The sequence below is a fragment of the Urtica dioica genome, chromosome 11 (assembly GCF_054948205.1).
Source record: "Urtica dioica subsp. dioica isolate 48M chromosome 11, U.dioica_male_clone48M_v1_H2, whole genome shotgun sequence".
NCBI lineage: Eukaryota > Viridiplantae > Streptophyta > Magnoliopsida > Rosales > Urticaceae > Urtica > Urtica dioica.
The window spans coordinates 3424155-3444576 of record NC_142766.1 but is presented as its reverse complement, the minus strand read 5'-3'; the positions used below and the strand labels follow the sequence as shown (position 1 = coordinate 3444576).

At 36.7% G+C, this 20422-nt stretch overlaps 2 protein-coding genes and 1 pseudogene across 3 annotated transcripts; 2 read left to right on the top strand and 1 right to left on the bottom strand.

Moving 5' to 3' along the window:
- Nucleotides 1–1776: 1776 nt before the first annotated feature.
- Nucleotides 1777–4842, bottom strand: LOC149380713 (S-adenosyl-L-methionine-dependent methyltransferase). 2 transcript variants are annotated; one of them, XM_089601153.1, is made up of 4 exons: nt 4713–4842; nt 3976–4135; nt 3248–3890; nt 1777–2712 (listed from the first exon to the last, which is right to left on the bottom strand). In XM_089601153.1, the coding sequence occupies exons 2-4, from the start codon at nt 4046–4048 to the stop codon at nt 2109–2111; spliced, it is 1320 nt and encodes a 439-aa protein (XP_089457279.1). In that variant the 5' UTR covers nt 4049–4135; nt 4713–4842; the 3' UTR covers nt 1777–2108. The 2 variants fall into 2 exon arrangements, with proteins under 2 accessions (XP_089457279.1, XP_089457278.1); XM_089601152.1 differs by having other exon boundaries at nt 3248–4135.
- Nucleotides 4843–13011: 8169 nt separating this feature from the next.
- Nucleotides 13012–17180, top strand: LOC149380712 (uncharacterized). The gene is made up of 4 exons (XM_089601648.1): nt 13012–13186; nt 13304–13346; nt 14102–14899; nt 15008–17180. Exons 3-4 carry the CDS (start codon nt 14102–14104, stop codon nt 16880–16882), a joined length of 2673 nt encoding a protein of 890 aa, XP_089457774.1. The 5' UTR covers nt 13012–13186; nt 13304–13346; the 3' UTR covers nt 16883–17180.
- A 1102-nt stretch (nt 17181–18282) lies between these two features.
- On the top strand, nt 18283–19213 carry LOC149380711 (uncharacterized; annotated as a pseudogene).
- The last annotated feature ends 1209 nt before the right edge of the window (nt 19214–20422 follow it).

The following is a 20422-nucleotide window of genomic DNA, read 5'->3' as shown; positions in this document are numbered from 1 at the left end:
ATTTCCACTTCGTCATCACTTTCGTCGAATATTGGATCACATAACGGCTCAAAAAAATATTCTTCTTCTTCATCAATTTCGAACATGTGTGACATCGGGTCATCGTCGACGAATCCAACAAAAATCTCCATGATTCTATCATCTTTGACTTTGATATCAACTGATATATGTGGAGGTGGTGGAAAGGATAAACAAACCACGACCGTTGATTTACACATGAATATCGGTCAATGATTCTTCCTAAAACATGTTGATCGATAGATTCCGAATACTAGATTAAGGGCATCTTGTACACACTGATTCACAAAAAATACCGAAAACAGGGAAATGGGAGAGAACTCGCTTATTTTTTCCATTAATCAAAATCTTCTTCTTTAGAACATACGACCTAAAAAAACGGGAACAAATAAAGCAAAATAAAGCCATAATAAAATTTGATAATTAAACAATACTAAAGCTAAATATTCGAAATTAAAGGAATGCGGAATATAGTTAATTGCCGATTTGAGGTCTTAAATGATGGAATTCGGCCAAATTCTTGAGACCTTAATGCATAGGATTGACTATTTTTTCTTGGGCAGTTTCCACTTGAAATTTACTAGGTCTGTGTTAATTTACAACTTTGTTATCCCTAGCGCTGCCATAAATTCCAGACCCTTTTGGCATGCATCACTAACTCTAGGTTGATAGAGTCCCAATCGGCGCCGACGAGGATGGAAGTGGTAATAAATTGGATATTAACATTTTTAGTGTACCGTTGTGTAAACTTACTCATCAAGATTGTATAGTTTACTCAATGATACATTTGTATCGTTTTGCATATTTTCTCGTCGCGCAGCGAACGTCACCTGTGTTGCAATGAGATTGCAAACTTACGATTGTGTATAATTCCTCGTCACGACGAGTAAAGTATCTATCGCAGCGAGATTGCAAAGTTTGCACAATGAGTACATCTATTTGCACTGTTGTGTATAATTTATTGCTGCGGAAAATAAAGCTTCTATCGCGGTGAGATAACAAAGTTTGCACACCAGTTGATTCGTACCGTTGTGTAAACTTCTTTGCCACGGTGAAGAAAGTATTTACCTCTGCGATTAGTCAAAACATGAAACTTTCTACATCGGTTTGAAAATATCGTTGTCGTTGTAAAATGTGGTACATACTATCTAGCAATGGCTCATAAAAACTGTTGTGTAAAATGAGTTTTTACGCGATTGAGAAACAAATCGAATGCACTTATGATTCTTTTTTCTTATAGATAAAGAACTAAGTCATGAACAAATGCATTGAGTTCTCCGAATTGGCACAAATTGTAGCGCTTTATTTTAATTTATTTCTCGGCAGCTCTCCTAGAACTCCCTCATCCGGGATTTCTAAGGAAGAGGATCAAGTTGGCCATTTGATTATTGAAAAATAAAGAACATTTCCACCAAAAGATCAGTCCAATGGTACCACTCACTGGTATATAGTGCAATACTTCTTCGTGAATCTCCGCTATTCATGTCTATTGAGTCTTTGTAGGATCTCCGCTATTCATGTCTATAGAGTCTTTGTAAGAGTCAATGTAATGCTGCTAAGCTGACCTATTAGCTTAGCTGCATTTGAAACTATAGTCAGAGACTCGCCGGATTTTCTCACGTAAGGAACATTACTTGTTAATCCCAGTTTGCAGTAGTGACAATATCTGCTCAGGATAAGTGTTCTATAATATTTACAAGAAAAACATTGTAGTAACCTAGCTAATTAGAGATATAAAAAGCATGATAAGTAGCTATATTCCCTCCACCGGAAAAAAATTATTGACAAGATATGATCAAGATAAGTATTTTACATTGATAAGATAAGTATTGTAAATGTAATTGTTTATAGCTTGTCGATAAAACTGTCTGCTTAGACCATTTTAGCTATGAAGTTGAACTAATGATTAGTTTAGTCGCACATAGTCGTTTCCCAGAAAATTTATATCAGCCAGCAAGAAAATAAACAGGCAATTAGCGTCAATGAGACCATTTCAGTTAACAACTAGGATATAGAGTTCACTGTGTGTATGTAATAATGTAAAGTATATCGGAAAGAAAGAAGATATAAGCGCTAGCTAGCGCCGATCATCATATCGCCCGGGGAGGTTTCTCAAGCAAGGCAGAGAAATAGACTTGGTCCTTAGACTTGGGAGAGACAGCCCACCTGTGCTTCTTGTACCTGAACTGCAAGAACATGTACATGAAATCGTCGAGCTCTTTCCTCTTGCAGAAGAAGCGGTCGATCCACAAAAGGCCACCGGGCCTGAGAACACGGTCCCAGTCGTAGAGCACAAAGTCCATGAGCACCAAGTCGGTCCACCCGGCCAGAAACCCGGCCGTGTGGACCAAGTCCATGGTGTTGTCAAAGAACGGAAGCCTCTGGCCCGGCGAAGCGTAAAGCGGGACTAGCCCTCTCAGAGCGATGGTCTCGCTGTACGGAGCTCCGCCCACATTCATCGCTGCCGTCACCACTGTCACCTCTTTCTCTCTCATCTTTGCTGCGAAGCTCCCTGTTCCCGCCGGTGATATGTCTACCCCGATACGAATCTCCCTTGGCTTCACGCCCAGCACGTCATGGATCGAGAAATCTACTGGCGACGATGACGTGTTTGTCCACCGGAGCTTTTCCTTGTCCATGTCAAAGCAGTCGGGGCATTTCGTGTCATTGCTCGAGATCAGACATCGGAAGTTTCTACGGTGGATGGACCAAAAATAAAAAATTTAGGATAAAGACATGCACAGGTAAAACTTTAAGAGAAGTTCAAAATAAATATATATAGCTTAGAAATAATGTTTGGGCTATATTTTAGTCAATTTCTATAGAAATGTGTTTTTATTTTAGAATATGATATAACACACTTTTTTTCTTAACCCGATTTAAAAGTATTTAAGGAAGTATATATTTAGAGCAATGCTATTTAGCACGAGTCACGAGTATGAACGATCCACGCATTTTTTGACACATGACACTTTTTTTAAACATTTTTTGGTGTTTAATGCTTAGGTGAGGAGTCGTGTGAATTCGTGCCCGGGTTACAAAGCATTTCCGATATATTTAATTTATAACCAGTTGAAAAAAATGAAAATGACTAGAATAATTTGGGAGTAAATATAGGCGAGAAATTAAGAAAGAATTCGACAAAATAATTGTTGAAAATTAGATGACTAGGAAGTGGTCAATGTTCAAAGCAATATAGGTAAAGTTTAATAAGTGATAAAAATAATACCTGCAGCGATAGTAGTTTCCCCAGCGGACGTTTCTGTCGTCGGGGATTTTCCAGAGAGAGTCGTTGATTGGGTACGGCTTCTGGTAGACCTTGGAGGCTCGGGTGAGGCAGCGCCTACGTGGCAGCGGGTCACAGCCAGCGAGCATGAGCGCTTGGCCCAAATCCCAGTCATCGTCACAGTACGACCCAACGTCGTAATCCATGTACCGTTCCAGTTCCTTCCTCCGCAAGCCACACGCGTGCCCTATCGTGTTCACCGTCGTTTCTGTCCCGTACGGGTTTTCATTGGGCTGACTAGGCCTGTTGGGCTTCGGGGTTATGTACTTTCGGATCTCCTCGTTCACGAACGCGTTGATGAGAGGGTCTTCTCTGAGCCCGTTGGGCTTCGGAAGGCGGATTTGGCGGAGAGCGATGTGGGCCTCGTACAGAGGCCCAATCACTTCTCGCTCCAGGTACCTCATGTGCTCCGATTTAGCCATGCTTGTCTGCTCTTTCTTCTTCTTCCCCATCTCTTGTACGGCCGACTCCAGCTTCTCTTGAAGCTTGTCCAGCTTCTCCAGCACTTCTGCGACGCGGTCGGAGAGTGTCGTTGCGTCGAAATTATCGTCGTTTTTCGAGGAGGCACTGTCGTTTGTGCTGGGGGCTGGGAAGTAAAAGTGTTTGCATAGTTGTTCGTTGCGCAAGAAAAAACCGGCTGAGTAAAAGGTGTAGAGACTTGATATGCTCACGAGTATGACAAGGCCTCCTAACACTATCTGAGCCAAATTCATTATCTTCATAACTTTCAGTTTTGAACAACATAGCCTTTTCATTCTTGTGGCTTGAAGACTAGAATCTTGAAGAAGACAAAGGGTTTTCTTTTTTCTGTGCGTTTTTCAGCTTCAAAACCTAGTTAAAAAAAATAAAAATAAAAATATGGTGAAAAAATACAAATAGAAAACATGTGAAAAATCGGTAAGGAATTTCGGAATTTCTTTCGTTTTTAATTTTTCAACAGTTTATAAAATTTTATGCCAGCATTTCCATAAACCTGGATGGTATTAATATTAATGTTGATCAGATATTTTGTTTCAAGATTGCTTTAATTTATTTTTATGACTTATAAATAATATTTTTTTTGTTGGTGGCACTGAAAATAGAATTTTCCTTCTGTAAGATCCATAGCCAAGATTAAAGATGGGAAACCTTTTTTCAGTTTTTATGCTCAAGCATATGGCTGAGAAAGCAAAGCTATAAGAAAAAATAGAATCGGAGCCAAAATGTTTATTTTTTCAGACAAAATAAGCCAAGAATGATCGTATTAAATCACTTTTCCTCTGTTTCCTCACAAGGTCCACAACAACGTTCTTAACTGAATTATAGATATTTCATATAAGGAAGTATGGAAAGCAGATATTGATGGTCAAGTTCTGAACATACGATATTAGAAAAAGAAAAAAAAAAACAAAAAGAGTTCTGATCATACCACATAAGAATCCTCGTGCATCAAAGCGAAGCGAAATCTCACTTCGTTTTTTAGGAAAGCACATCAATTTATCATCAATGCTAATCCAAAATTGAGAGAAAACACAGCTCCCTCCCAATACAAACAAGCCTGACAATTGCATGACACATTTTTTTTAAATCAAGCTTTTTATTCGTATCCGTGATCCTTAAGCTTTGAAGGTTAAAATTATCTGCGCTATTTAAATATATTATTTTGTTATTAACTAAAGAGCAAGTGGTTTTATATTGCTTGTTGATAAAGGTGCACTGTGGCACGAATCTCAATGAACAGACCTGTAAGAACGTATTTAAATTTTGAAGATAAATATTTGTTTAGGGCCATGAAACGTTGACTACGTTGTTTTTACTTAAATTGTGGCGACCACCAAGTGAACGTCATTAAGCGACTGTTTGGAATCTTCATAAAAGTTTTGAAGCCACTTTTTGGCTTCGAAGTATACAACCCACTATTCCACATAGATTTTTATTGAATTTTTAAAGAATATATGGCCAAACTACACCTAATTCTATTTCTAAAAATATTTATCATAATTATAAAAAATTCTAAAAATATTTGTCGTAAATATAAAATAAAATATGTGCTATTCGATCAAAATACCCTTCAACTCACTATCTCTCTTACCTTCTCATTCTCCTTATTTCTCTCTCTCCTCCCTCTCTCTAAACTGCAATGGATTGTTTGTTATATCAAACTTTAATATAAATATTTCGAAGTATTTAGTGATAAAATAATTAAAAGTAAAGATATTTTCACGAATTTCATAAAGAAGTCAAATAATCTGAAAATTTAAAGGAAAAAAAAAAGATGGTATGAAATCATGCGACACGATGGACTGCTATGGATTGCGATAGATGTAATGCGGTTATTAGCGGTGGATTGCGGTTATCGGTGGTGGAAAGGTTGTGGTAGGATTTCAACGCCGAAATCTATCACGCAATCATAAAACGAATTAAACAAATACGAAGGACAGTGGTTCAATCTCAACGTGAGATCTACGTACATTTTGTCGTTGCAAATTCACTGTAATCCAATGGGATGATGCTTACAAAACCCATTCTCTCTATCTCTCTCTCTCTGTGTACCGGTCTTGAGCTTGATGCCGGTCTTCAGCTCGTTAGCTCAACTACATATTAGGCTCCACAGTTATTTGGGCCATGAAGATTAATTTCATTTCATAGAATTTTACTTGAAAATTCTAAATGGGTTTTTCTTATGTTGTCATGAACAAATGAAGAAAAATCTAGAAGCTCCTTCTAGAAGCCTTGCACGTCCAACCAAAGGAAAATAAGGATGAATTTCGTTCATGCCATAGTGTGAAAGAGAGTTTATTTTGTGCATTAATGTATGAAGATACTTGTCAAAAGAAAAAGATGAAACAAATTTGCTTCTAGAAGCAAGTAGAATTTCGGCCAACTAAGGAACAAGTAAATGAGGAAACAAATCCAAGGTGTCATGTGAACATCTTGGACGTGCAACATAGTGGGAAAAGAGGAAATAACATTTTCTCATGAATATGTGATATTCTATAGAAAAGAGGAAACTACCTTTTGAAGGTAATCCTCCTCCTATAAATACCCCACCTCATTCTCATTGTTTCTCATTCTACATAAGTTAGAGACTGAGAGCTTCTCTCTCTAGACCTTGTGGTGGCCGCCCCTTCCCTCTCTCTCTCTCTCTCTCTAAGTTTTCTTTCGTTTTTTATTTGGCACCTAGGTCCTCATTTGACCTAGCGTTTTTAGCTCTTCGACTTTGAGACTTGTTCTCGAGTCGTCGTGTTTAAAAGTGCCCACTCACTAATTCCTTTCTTTCTCGAGTGATTCTTGTGATAGAAACTTTCGTGGTAGCTCGAGTTCCCGAGGAAAGAAGAGAGACGTGCTGCGAGGGGAGACGAACGTTTCAACCTTTCGAAGGCTTCTCAACGTTCACGCTTCTCAAATGTTAGTAAATAATTTATGCTCATAATAGTTTTTAATTTATATGTACTTGCTCTTTGTCTAGGTTAGTAAAATCGTTTTACTCGTTTAAGAGAAAATTTTTAAATTCCGCCGTTTGCTCGAAGCGTTAAACTTTTTCTTAACCCTAGATCAATTTCAAAAAATGGTATCAGAGCTATGGTCAAAGATATGCATGTACATGTAATTAAAATTATGAGGTTGAAAATCGTTTTCGAAAGTTTAGTAACTTTGTGACAAGTTAGAATTGTTTTCTTAGATTTTGTTTTTTAATTTATTGCTCATGCCTTTAAATTAAAAATCATGTTGATTTTCTATGAGTTTTGGGATGTTATTAAAAGACATTAGAATCAGTTCTAAAAGTTTTTAATTTTTTATAATGAAAAACGTATTTTTAAAGTTTGAGAAATTTCTGTAAATTTTTTTGACTAGTTATCTTGTCTTTCTAGTTTCTTTTATTTACTTGATTCGTTTTATGCTTTTTGTTATTTTTTTATACCATGTTAATAAAACACAAATAAAAGCTTTAACAACTTCCTAAAACGTTCTGTTACACTCGATTCTTTTTTCGCACTCAAAGTCCGACCTTTAATTATTTCCAGTTTTCTTCGAGCTCGAGAAAACCAGGAGTAAAAGTGGCATAAATCTCAGTTCAGAATTTGAAATTTAATGATTCTTAAATCAAATTAAAGGTCTGTTTGTCCTCTTTCCAATGCAATTGGTTTCGGGTCAAAAGAACATCGGAGCCGCCGGTTATGGTGATTTTACTTCGTGGTGCGCGGCTGTTCCGAAAGTTCAGTTTTTTAGAATTTCTGATTTTCAGCCCCCACTACCATGAGTTATAGAACTCTAATGAGAAAATTTTCTTGAGCAAAAATGCTTTTTTTTATAAGATTATAAACATAATGTAAAAGATTAAAATGTTTTGATTTTTGAAAGTTTAATTGAAATTGAATTTTTACAAAACTAGTTTGAATTTTGAAAAACCGTTTTCGTTTTCAAACTTGGATATATTTTGCCATCCAAATCAATTAAGTTTTCAAAATGTTTTCAACCTTCCGAAGGCTTCTCAACGTTCAAGCTTCTCAAAGGTTAGTAAATAATTTATGCTCATAATAGTTTTTAATTTATATGTACTTGCTCGTTGTCTAGGTTAGTAAAATCGTTTTACTCGTTTAAGAGAAAAATTTTAAATTTCGCCGCTTGCTCGAAGCGTTAAACTTTTTCTTAACCCTAGATCAATTCCAACAATCTTGACACCTATAAGACCTATGCATTGTTGATTCCCTATTGAAAGATTCTTCGGAACGTACAAACTTCGGAATTGCGTGCAATCTATCGGTTATGGAATCAAACCTTAGGTGAGAGAACATTTATCTTCTTTCAGGAAGGCTGGATTCCATATATGTAAATCACTTCCCACTAGAACCATGTTCCACAATCTCCCAAGACATAAGTTGTGATTAGCATAATAGTGGCCTTTTAGCGAGTGAGTAAAAGAGTGCGGTAACATAATCCAGTGTCCATGATCACTTCAGGATTTAGATCAAGTCTCACTGTGACCATTATTTGTGATCTCGGTTAGTGTGTCGTAACGGTCCTTAAATGACACATCTACAAGCAAGATATTTTCAGGTCGTACACTTACCACAAGTGTAGAATACTCTCACTAAGTGATCAAAATTCACTGTGTTTCATATATATGATTTCAGAATCAGCTACCCAGCATGAACCAATCATCGATCAGCTTTAGTTCACCGCTCAAGCTCAGATGTCGGAGATGTGACTCAGTTTGATACGGAGACTAAGGGTTGATGAATGTTTGATAAATCTTAATATATAAGAAATAACGCTTTCGATTCGAATAACTTATAAATGTCAAATATTTATTTTATTAATATTTCAGCGATAATTTACAAAAACATCTTCTCGTGGGTAAGAAATCCTAACAACTGTTACGACATACTAACCAGGTCCGCGAACTTCTAGGTTGTATTACCGGGGTTTTTGACTCATTCGTTACTGGCTAGATGCATATGCCTAAATACTTATGTCTCGGGAATTCCGGATATGATCAGAGTGGAAAGCAATTCATAGATACAGAATCTAGCCTTCCTGAGAGAAGGTCAATGTTCACTCACCTAATGGTTGATTCCAGAAAAGATTGATTGCGCGCACTTTCATAGTAAGTTTGTACGAAAGATTTTTTCGATAGGGAAGTAATTATGCTTAGGGCTCATATGTATCAAGAAATGTATAACAAAAGAATTGACATTTCTCGGTACAAGTTGGACCTGGATGATTGAGTTCATGAATTGACTATAAGGATAGACACTCTTACGATGAGTAAAACATAATTCTAGTAATAAGAAGAGTGTAGTCTCGGCTCATGTTGTGGAGTGACGCTAATATAGACGCATCATTTAAATTGTAACAATAAGATTTATTGATTGCAATCTCGTAATTTTAAATTGTAAAGCAGCACTCATTCGGAAAATTATTTTTGTCTAATTGTTGTTAGATCAAGTAATTAATTAATAAATTAAATTTTAAGTTGGGCCTCTTGTATGCTGTAAAATTAAAAAATCCCTATGCCCAATAGAGCATTATGGGCGCCTACAATAGGGAGTTGTTTTCCAATATTCTCTCTTAATTAGTTGCTAGATTTATGGAAAAAATCTAACAATTAGTTATAAAGATGAGAAAAAATAATAATGGTTGAGATATTCTCTCACTATTAAATAAGGAAATAATATATTTTCCTTTAAATCTATCATAATAATTTCCCTATGATGTTAGGTTGTACCTCGATGAACTGTGCCGGAATCGGAGCCGTTCCTTCAAGAATGGAGTCGAAAGCTCGAACTATTGGAAGCACTTGTGAACGCAAAGAACGTAGTTGTTCCGATCCAAGCGCAACAAAAGCAGATTAATTAAGATAAGGAGCGACTTGAAACATTCATTCTTCGTGAACTAATGGCTGAACCACCATTGATGCTCTGAATTTCGACCCCTAAAGCTCTGATACCATGAATAGCTTGATAATATTGAGAGAAGTGTTTAAAGATTGTATTGAAAATCTTAACGGTATAACAATACACGAGTATTTATACTAACTACATGATGCGACTGAGATTGTTTCCTCAACCAGTCACTCACTTATTCTGTGCTGACTCAGCAATACACCTAAGCATCTATTACAACATGTAGAAGAGTCAGCCGAGTATACATAAGCTTTGACCAACAAAGTCTAGATGAAAATTTTCATTTAAGAACCCTAACCATTAAATAAGTAATTAGAAAGATTAATATAATCATTCGAAACTTTTTTCCATTTTACAAATAAACTATGAAGTCTAAGAGGTCCCACGTACGCACATTATTTTCCAACTAAGTATATCTTCGAGATTCATTTAAAAAGTAATCGAAGCCAGAATTATAAAAATAATAGGGTTTGTGTTTATATACATATAATGATTACATTGAATAACAAAAATAATGGTCAGAATAATTACATGTTTATATACAACAAGCTTATTAGATGTCCATTGAATAAAAATCACGTACTGTATAAAAGGAACTTCATGTTTTCAAAGAGATCATTAATATTAAAACAGAACGACTTGAAAATTTAAGATCACCTCTAACTCACTCTATTTCACTTCTAACAAAGTGAAATGTAATAAAATAGAGTTGAATTATCTCTAATCTATGTCTATTTCACATTCTATAATAAAAATTGAATATGAAACTATAAATACATAAAAGGGCTATTTTGAAGAATAGCCAAATTGACTCAACAATATTAAGGGACTAACTCATGTTTCATTTTATTAAGTAAATAGCTCAACTTTAATAGACTACCTAAACTACCCCTATCATCCACAACCTCCTTTAACTCTAACTCCTTCCCTCTCCCCGCCGCCTCAAACCTCTCCGACGAAGACTCCACCACCACATCCGCCGCCGCCACGCCCTCCTGCTCCGGGATCTCGAAGCTCCGGCGAGTCCAAAGACTGGATTTCTCGCATAACCGTTTCACCGGCGAGATTTCAGCAACCGAGCTCGTTCGTCTCCTGCTGACTCTCCGCCTCGAGTTGAACCGGTTCGACGGAGGCCTCGATGAATCCTCGCCACAGAAAAAGAAGAAGAGAAAGAAAAATCTCTTATTTTGTTGATTCACTGTAAATTCGCGAATAGGTTAATTTTATTAACGTATGGAAGCGAGTTAGTTTAATTAATTAACTGATTCGTGAATGATTTGAAATTCACAAAAAATTTACAAAAATAAGAACTTAAGTCAATTGATATTCAAAGTATTCAATTAATTAACATAATTCCTAATTCAATCATTTAGTAAATTAACTTTACTCACAAACAAACAAAAATCAGAACCTAAGCTAATATTCAACCAGTAAGTTAATTAATTAACCTAACTCACTCCAGTACGTTAATTAAATTAACCTCTTCGCGAAGGAAGTGAGAGCATTATGGTCTGAGCCGAATATATGAGCTATTTGCTTAATAAAATGAAACTTGGGTTATTCCCTTAATAAGAATGACAAATTTGACTAGTTATAACAAATTTTACAATACATAAATCCGCTATAAACTAACTCTATAATAAGGTGGAAATATAACAATATTAAATTACTATTATTAATATCAAAATATCCCCAAAGCTATTTCAAGTTATACATTTTATCTATAATTATATGATTTGTAACAAAATTAAATACCATACTCTTAAAATATTTCATATCATTCGAATTAACATTATTGCTGGAATGTAAAATAATTTTAATATGATATACAATTATAACACAAACAAACAAACTTTAATATAAATTACATGACATAATTATAATCGTAACTTAATAAATTGTCAAGAAAAACACAATACAAATAACTGAGTTGAGATTCCATAAAATTATTTTAAATGCATACAAAAATGAATAAAAAAAATTATATGAGTGGATATAAAAGATACACGTTTATATATAGGCTAAATTGTGCTGTATAGAAACTTGTTAAAATTATTATAATAATATATCGATAAGGAATAAGAATTTTGTTGTTAAATATATAATTTTGTATAACAGTGTTTAATTTGACATAAATTGTATAATAGAGTATAGAGTTATGAGTGAGAGATCCCTAAAGAATAAAAATTCTCATGCTATTTCTGTAGGCCACCAAAGACGAAATAATGATGCAAAAATGAGTATTGCCTCTTCAAAGCCCAAATTTTTTTTTGGGAGAAACATAGATGCATAATATACACGAGCAACATGTTAGGAAACAAAATCAAAAACATTTTTTTTGGAATGTTGTGCTTAGTGAATAATTGGATTTTATTTCTCACCTATCTTGTTGCTCGTATATTTTGTTCCGATGATGAAATCATATTTCACTAACCGAGTTCTCTAAGAAAAGGAAGAGTAGACTAAATATCAATTAAAATTGACCCCTAAAAAACTATCAAGTCCAAAAAAAATGGTTAAAAATGCCACGCCTCTTAAATTGTTCTAAACCGTTGAAGTAACATAGGATTCTACAACGATTTTTTTACCGTTATAGAATTTTTTACAACGGTACAAAACCGTTCTAAAACACTTTTTACAACGGTATTTTTTTTCCTTCTTCATCTTTCTCGCGTTGAGCTTCTATTTTTTTTTCTTTCCCTTATTTATTTATTTGAAATCTGTGTGTGTGCGTGTATGTTAGATATCGGTGGCTTGTTTGCAGTAAAGATTCATTATACATACGTGATTTATTATCTGTACGTGAGTTTTTTTTTAAAGAAATTTCATGGTTAGTTATTGGCGGAAAACAAAATGGGTAATAATGTAAATTTATATCCGTTAACATAGTTATTGGCTAATTTTTTTAAAAAAAAAACATTGAAAATTTAGTAATTTTAATGTTTTGAAATGGCTATATACCTAGAGAAACTCATAAAAAAATTTTGAGTGTAAAAATGGAATTAGAAAGACAACAAATATGAATCAGCGAAGTTGAAGAATAACTTGATGCAAATTATAAAAATACGTCAATTTTTTATTTCTTTTTATTTTATTTTATTTATTTATTTATTTTTTAAACTTGAACAATCGAATCCAGTTTATTATAGTTTATGAGTTTTGCCAATAAATTTCAAGTTTGTAGTGTCATCTTCTTGATGCAAATTATAAAAATAAGTCAAATTTTATTTTATTTTATTTATTATTATTTTTTTTTACCGTATTGTATTGTTGGTGAAAGTCTCTCCAAAGTGCCTCGTTGAGGTGTGCTATTATAACACAAAGGCGCTTCTCTCTCTCTCTCTCTCGACCCTTTCTTCTTAACAACCAAATTGCGACACAAAACACGCACAGCACTGATTCTCTTTGTCACAATCTCTCTCTCCCTCTTTAAAGTCATATCATCAGCCCATTGAATTCTCTGCTCAACAAACTCGACTCTGCTGAACCACGAAAGGTAAAACACTCCCTCTCTTCTCTCTCTGTGTATATATATACATATATGTAGCAAGTGTTGGGTAATAGGTGTGAATCAAACTCGCGTAACATGAATGACGAAACCCATTTCTCTCAGGCTTTGTTTCTCACGTGGCGTTTCCTTCACATTCCCAGCGGAGGTCAGTCAATATAATTGAATCTCTTTCTTCGTTTTGCTGTAACGTTCTAGTAATTAAGCGTGCTCGCGAATGCGAATCTTTTCTTCTGTAGGCATTACGTATCAATCTCGTTTTGTGTTCTAAGTAAACACTTGATTAATCGTGGAGCTCTTTGCTTCGGTTTATACGGTCAATTTATTTTGTTTGTATTTTCAACGCTCTTAATCATGTGTTTTGAGTTGATCTTGTGCTTCATCTTGGTGCTTGACTTTCAAATGTGGATATCTTCGGTACATTTTTTTTATTTCGTGATTACCGAAGGCGGGTCATAGATTTTATCATCATTTTCTCGTTACATATTATATCTTTCTGTCTAGTAAATGTAATGGGTTTCACGCCCCAAAACTCAGGGTTTGATCAGGGAATTAAGCTTTCTAGTGGCAGCACAAAAGAATGAAGAGCCAGAAAAAATAAAATGTATTCATAAACTGTATTCTACATAAATCTGTGTAGAGATGAAATAAGATGTAGTTAATACAGACATGTTACCAAAATGTTAAACCAACTGCTTTTCTTTCTAGATATATTCGAAAAGATTTGATATACTTTCCATTGTCAGTTGGTCATTTGATGCGAGCTTCAGAGTAGTTCATACAAATATTGTCACCAGTCCCTATGAAATGGGCAAAGAGAGCCTCTATTTTTGGGTATCGTTTTACAAAAAGAAATCATGTGCTGACTAATTTTGTGTTGAAAAAAATCTGCTCGTTTATCAGATGGATGCACAGGCGACAGAGCATAAGGATGATTGCTCCGGAGACGGAAATGGAGATGCATCCATCGAGAATCTAACCCCTCCGGATTCTCCTGACGCAAACAATGTTTTTGGAGATCCTGTATTGAATCCCCGAGTTGGCGAGAAGTACCAAGTCGACATTCCTTCCATGATTACAGTATGTGAGCGTCTTGAGCTTCTGGCTAACCCATTTGATTCCCAATCTGCCGACATGTCCCTCGCTTTTATGGTGGGCTTACCAGTTCCGATCACATGGGTCGCTGATAATGAGTATAACACTGAAGATAGAGGTTCGGGACCTATAAAAAAAACCAAGGGTCCATCTGATGTGAATACATCTTCAGAAGCTAGAAATTGCAAAAAAGGACAGTCTTCATCCAGAAAGAAAAGCTCCGAACTCAGTGTTGATGTTCCCAAGGGTGAATCGAGATCAGAAAATTTTGAGCCCGTGAGCTTTTATCCGGTTCCTGGCTTGAGAACTTCCCAGTGGAATGATGCTGAAGTTGAAAGCTTTCTCCTCGGTTTATACATATTTGGGAAGAACTTCATTCAGATCTTGAGATTCATGGGGAACACAGACGTGGGCACAATTCAGTTGTATTACTATGGGAAATTTTATAGGTCCGAAGCGCATCGAAGATGGTCGCGTAGCAGAAAGAAAGTCAGAAGAAAAAAATGTGTGATTGGACGGAAAATTTTTACCGGGTGGAGGCAACAGGAATTGCTGTCTCGTCTATCTTCTTGTGTCTCTGAGGAATCTCAAAAAACCTTGCTTGAGGTACATGATAATTTACCATCACCTTTTTTTTTTTTATTTATTTTTTATTTTTTATTCATGCTTGTTTATTTGGATCATTACTTATGCATTGTGAGATGTTGTCATCAGGGATACAAGTCATTTGCAGAAGGACAAACTTCATTTGAAGAATATATATTCTTGCTGAAGTCCACTGTTGGCGTTCCCGTTCTTGTTGAAGTGATCGGAATCGGTAAAGGAAAGGAAGATCTCACAGATATAGCAATGGATGCCGGAAGAAGCAATCAAGATATCGGGCAGCAATTACCGACGGGTCAGGATTGCTCTTCGTTGACTTCCAAGGAAATTGTTAACCTTTTGACCGGAGGGTTTCGGCTGAGTAAAGGGCGGTGCAGTGACATCTTCTGGGATGCCGTGTGGCCTCGTTTGCTGGCCAAGGGATGGCACTCTGAGCAACCCAAGAACCAGGGCTACGTCAGCTCCAAAAACTACTTGGTTTTTCTCATGCCGGGCATTAAGAAATTCTCGAGGAGGAAGCTCGCCAAAGGAGCGCACTATTTTGATTCGGTCAGCGATGTTCTGAACAAAGTGGCATCGGAACCGAAGCTTATTGAGCTGGAATCCGAAGTCGGAGGCACGGCTGAGAAAGATGGTTGGTCACCGGAGGCGGGTTCGGATCAAAACGATCAGTCCGGTTCTCGACGCCATTGCTACCTGAAGCCCCGAGTATGTTCTGCAAGCAGTTCGTGCCAAATGAAGTTCACAGTCGTGGATACCAGTTTGCCGTACGAAGGGAAATCAGTGAGCATAAGAGAGCTCAGATATTTACCATCCGAGTTCAGGGAAGCTTTCGAGAGGAAAAACTATTTGGTTGACGGTGAAGATGATTCTTCCGAGGATGGTTTGGATAAGCTCAAGCGTCCTCAATCGCAGCCGTTCCAGCAGGGCGACAAGGCCAGGAGACAAAAGGGTGTCTCTGATGGAGGCGGCCCGAATTTGATGAAGTTCACTGTCGTCGATACTAGTCTGGTTTTCGGTGGAAAACCGTCAAAGGTGAGAGACTTGCGATGTTTGCCGTTGTTAGGGAATGGGGTTTCCGAGTCGTCTGGTTTTCCGAGAAAAACTGTAGCCTCTGTGGACTCATTGAAGAAGCATCATGAGAATTATGCTTCTGATATGCCGCCGAAAGGAAAAAGGAAAAGCTCTAAATCCAAAGACTCCAACAGTCACATGTGTGGAAAAGACCAAACGCCGATGAAAAACAACTCAGATTCTGCAGTCAAAACGGACACAAGCATGTCTGGCAACAAAACGTTGCTGCATCAATTCCAAAGGAGAACCAAGCCGGGACACTCGGATTCCGTGGTTCCAGTGGTGAAAAGACGAAGATTAACCGCTTGCGCAAAAGAAAAGACATCAGACCTCTCTCAGAATTGCTCCAAGAGTTCAATGAGCTTGAAACAAGTCGCCGATATTCACAAGCCGAAGAACTCAAACACCGTTTCCGAAGGCCCGGAAGAAGATATCAAGCTGAAAATTCTGATGCGCAACTGTTCCGCAACGCAAGCGACTGAAGCGTCAAAAAACCCGGACCGATCTATGGATAACGGGATAACAGTCGGGAGAGAATCCCATAAACCGGCAGACAGTGACAAGGAGGTCGTGGTTTCCGAGGCACCGGTTGCTTCTGCGGATGTCAATCCAATGGAGCAAATTGCTACGGGGAATCGGAGGCAAAGTACGAGAAACCGGCCATTGACAGCTCGGGCTCTGGAGGCTCTTGCGAACGGGTTTTTTAACGTTCGCAGGCGATCCAGAAACAAGGGAGCGCACTCGGGAGAGAATCCTTTTCCGAACCCGTGTCGTAAGGCCCGCAGCAGCAAAGCCAAAGCGGGCCCGAGTCACGGGGATTCCGTTGAGGCTTCGAAGGAAGACAGAGAAGTTGATGCAGTCAAAGAATCGCTCGGTCAAGTCGAAGCAAAGTGGGATATTGGCGATCAATAGGGAGCTCCGGAGCCTTATTTGGGACCAGCCAATCCAGCCAGTGATACTTGCAGCACAAGCAAGTCCGCAAAATTAAGCTGTTGGAGTAAATTAAGAAAGAAATTAAAAGAAAATGGTCCGATGTATATCTCTTGTTTTTTATTTAGCCATTCTGTTTTGCTATGTGATGCTATATATATCAGACAAGTTTCCTTTAATGTTGTGATATTTCCTCCTGCAAATATGTCGGATCAATGTCTATTTTGTTACATATGCATACAAGATCATGAAATATGGAGATTAAGATATGAAAAATTAGCCGGACTAAGCTTTTTGAAACGTTGGTATTGTATGTTAGAATAATTTTGGGACTACTAATGTCATTAAATAAATGTATTAGGTTATTACTAATTAAGCCAAAATTGATGTGGTCTAATTTTGAATAAAATTTGTGACTTAAGGACATATTTGTCGTGAAGTTATTATGTGGGTACCGTAAGTGCTAATCTAATTTGATGAGGGGCCAAATTAGAAATAAGTAATAGTTATTAGTAACTGCCTGGCAGTTATTAATAACAGGGTAGGTCTCTGATTACAGTACGTACGATAATTTTCTTGTATCCCCATCAACAAGAATTCTCCAGACTCGGGCAAACTGCAATCAGAAGACCATCCAACTCTTGGTGTTTGCAATTCATGGATTCAGGTACGCTTCCGCTATTAAGATCTATGGTTTGGTTTCTCTTGAATTGAATTAGGATTAATTTTAGGGATTTAAAATCCTAACAATTGGTATCAGACCATCCAACTCTTGGTGTTTGCAATCTATGGGTCCAGTCTACAACTTTAGCTTTATTTTTCTTTTGACAATTCATCAGTACTTCGGTTCTCAGTACATTATTTTTTTTATATACATTAATGCATATATGACATTAAGCATATTAAGCTTATGTTATTCAAATTAATGGTATATTATAAATAAATATTTGTCTATTATTTCTAATAAATAATTGAAACAAAAATGTCGCCAAAGTGACCTCTCTTGTGTAGATTATTTATGAAATTTTTTGGATGTTGTGTATGTGTTAATTTATGCAGATATTAGTCGACCCAAAGAAAGATTAGTGACTGGCCAAATTACATATACATATTTGTGATGCTAAACATGTAACAATAGTAAATTTTTACTTGTGAATAATTGATCGATTCAAAGATAGGTTAATTTTTTACGAGCCTTATTGTTAGTGTTTGACATTACAACAAGAATACCGTTAGCAGTTAATATTATTGTCCAAAGACTTGATATTGATGTTGCATTAGGTATCTTGAGATGGGATTTACCATTATTTGAATTTTATTGCTTATTAAGGTTAAAGTTTTGTGTATATATGTTTATGTGATTGTATTGTTCTATTTCAGCTGTTGCTACTGTATCTGCTAATCTCAATTCGGTTCCGGTCCTTAATGGTAACAACTTTAAGGATTGGAAGGAGAACATGATGATTATTCTTGGCTGCATGGATCTTGACTTATCGCTTAGAATGGATAAAACGGCTTCTCTTACGGATGCTAGTTCCGCCGATGATAGGCGGATCTATGAGAAGTGGGACCGTTGTAACCGAATGAGTCTTATGATCATCAAGCGCGGCATACCTGAAGCTTTTAGGGGTGCGGTGTCTAAACAGATCACCAATGCCAAAGATTTTCTTTCCGAAATCGAAAAACGCTTTGAAAAGAGCGATAAGGCTGAAACGAGCACTCTTTTAAAGAAGCTTATTTCAATGAAGTTCAAGGGCAATGAAAACATAAGGGAGTACATTATGGAAATGTCTCATATTGCTTCAAAGTTGAAAGGACTCAAACTTGAGTTATTGGATGACTTGCTTGTCCATTTGGTTCTTATATCTCTCCCTCCTAAATTCAGTCAATTTCAGGTCAGTTATAACTGCCAGAAAGAGAAATGGTCTCTTAACGAGCTCATTTCATTTTCTGTTCAAGAGGAGGAAAGATTGAAGCAAGATAAGACGAAAGTGCTCATTTCGCAAGTACCTCTAAAAGTAAGAATCTCAAGAGGAAAAATGAGGCTGCTAAAGATAAAGGTCTAGCACTAAAGAAACAAGCCCAACAGGAACTTCCAGAGGGTTGTTTCTTTTGCAAGAAGCATGGACACGAGAAGAAGGAATGTCCTAAGTATCGCATATGGCGTCAGAAGAAAGGTACATTCCTTGCTTTAGTCTGTTCTAAGGTTAATTTGGCTTCAGTACCTAGAAACACTTGGTGGTTAGATTATGGTGCTACTTCCAACATAAGTGTTTCGATGCAGGGTTGCCTGAGCTACCGAAGGCCAAGTGATGCCGAGAGACGCATCTATGTTGGTGATTGCAAGTCGGTAGATGTGGAAGCAATTGGGCATTTTAGATTGATATTAAGTACTGGTTATTATTTGGATTTAATAGATACTTTTGTTGTACCGTCGTTTAGAAGGAATTTGGTTTCCGTTTCTTATTTAGACAAATTAGGATATTATTGTTCATTTCAAGACAATGTGTTCAGTTTATCTATTAATTCTAAAGTTGTTGGGACCGGTTCACTTCTTATTTATGTCAATGTTTATATGCTTGAAACTGTTGCTTCTTATAATGAAACCTTGAATGTGGAATCACGTGGTACTAAGCGCAAATTAAGCAATGAGAATTCAAGTTCTTTATGGCACAAGCGATTAGGTCACATTTCTAGAAATAGAATTGAAAGGCTTGTTTCCGAAGGAATTTTGGATCAAATTGATTTTTTGGACTTTGATATATGTGTTGCATGTATCAAAGAAAAACAGACTATAAAGAAGAAAATAGGTGCATTAAGGGAAACAGACGTCTTAGAGTTGATACATACGGACATTTGTGGACCATTTCCTACTCCTTCATGGAATGGTCAACAATATTTTGTATCATTCATAGACGATTATTCAAGATATGCATACATTTTTCTTATTCATGATAAGTCCCAAGTATTGGACGTGTTCAAATCGTTTAAAGCCGAAGTTGAAAACCAACTTAATAAAAGGATAAAGAAAGTCAAATCTGACTGTGGTGGTGAGTACTATGGTAGATATGACGGCTCAGGTGAACAACGTCCGGGACCATTTGTTAGATACCTAGATGAGTGTGGTATCGTCCCAGAATACACTATGCCTGGGTCGCCAAGAATGAACGGTGTTGTCGGACTCTTATGGATATGGTAAGGAGTATGATTAGTCATTCAACCTTACCAGAATCACGCTGGGGAGAGTCACTGAAGACCGCAGCCTAAATTTTAAATAGGGTACCAACTAAAGCCGCTGTCAAAACACCTTATGAGCTTTGGACCGGGCGAAAGCTTAGTTTAAAGAATTTTCATATTTGGGGTTGTCCTGTTGAAGCAAGGCCTTATAGGCCGAGTGAAAAGAAATTGGATACCAAAACAGTAAGCAGTTACTTTATTGGGTACCCTGAGCGATCAAGGGGGTATAAGTTTTATGATCCTAAAGTTAAGACAATCTTTGAGACGGGAACTGCAACGTTCTTT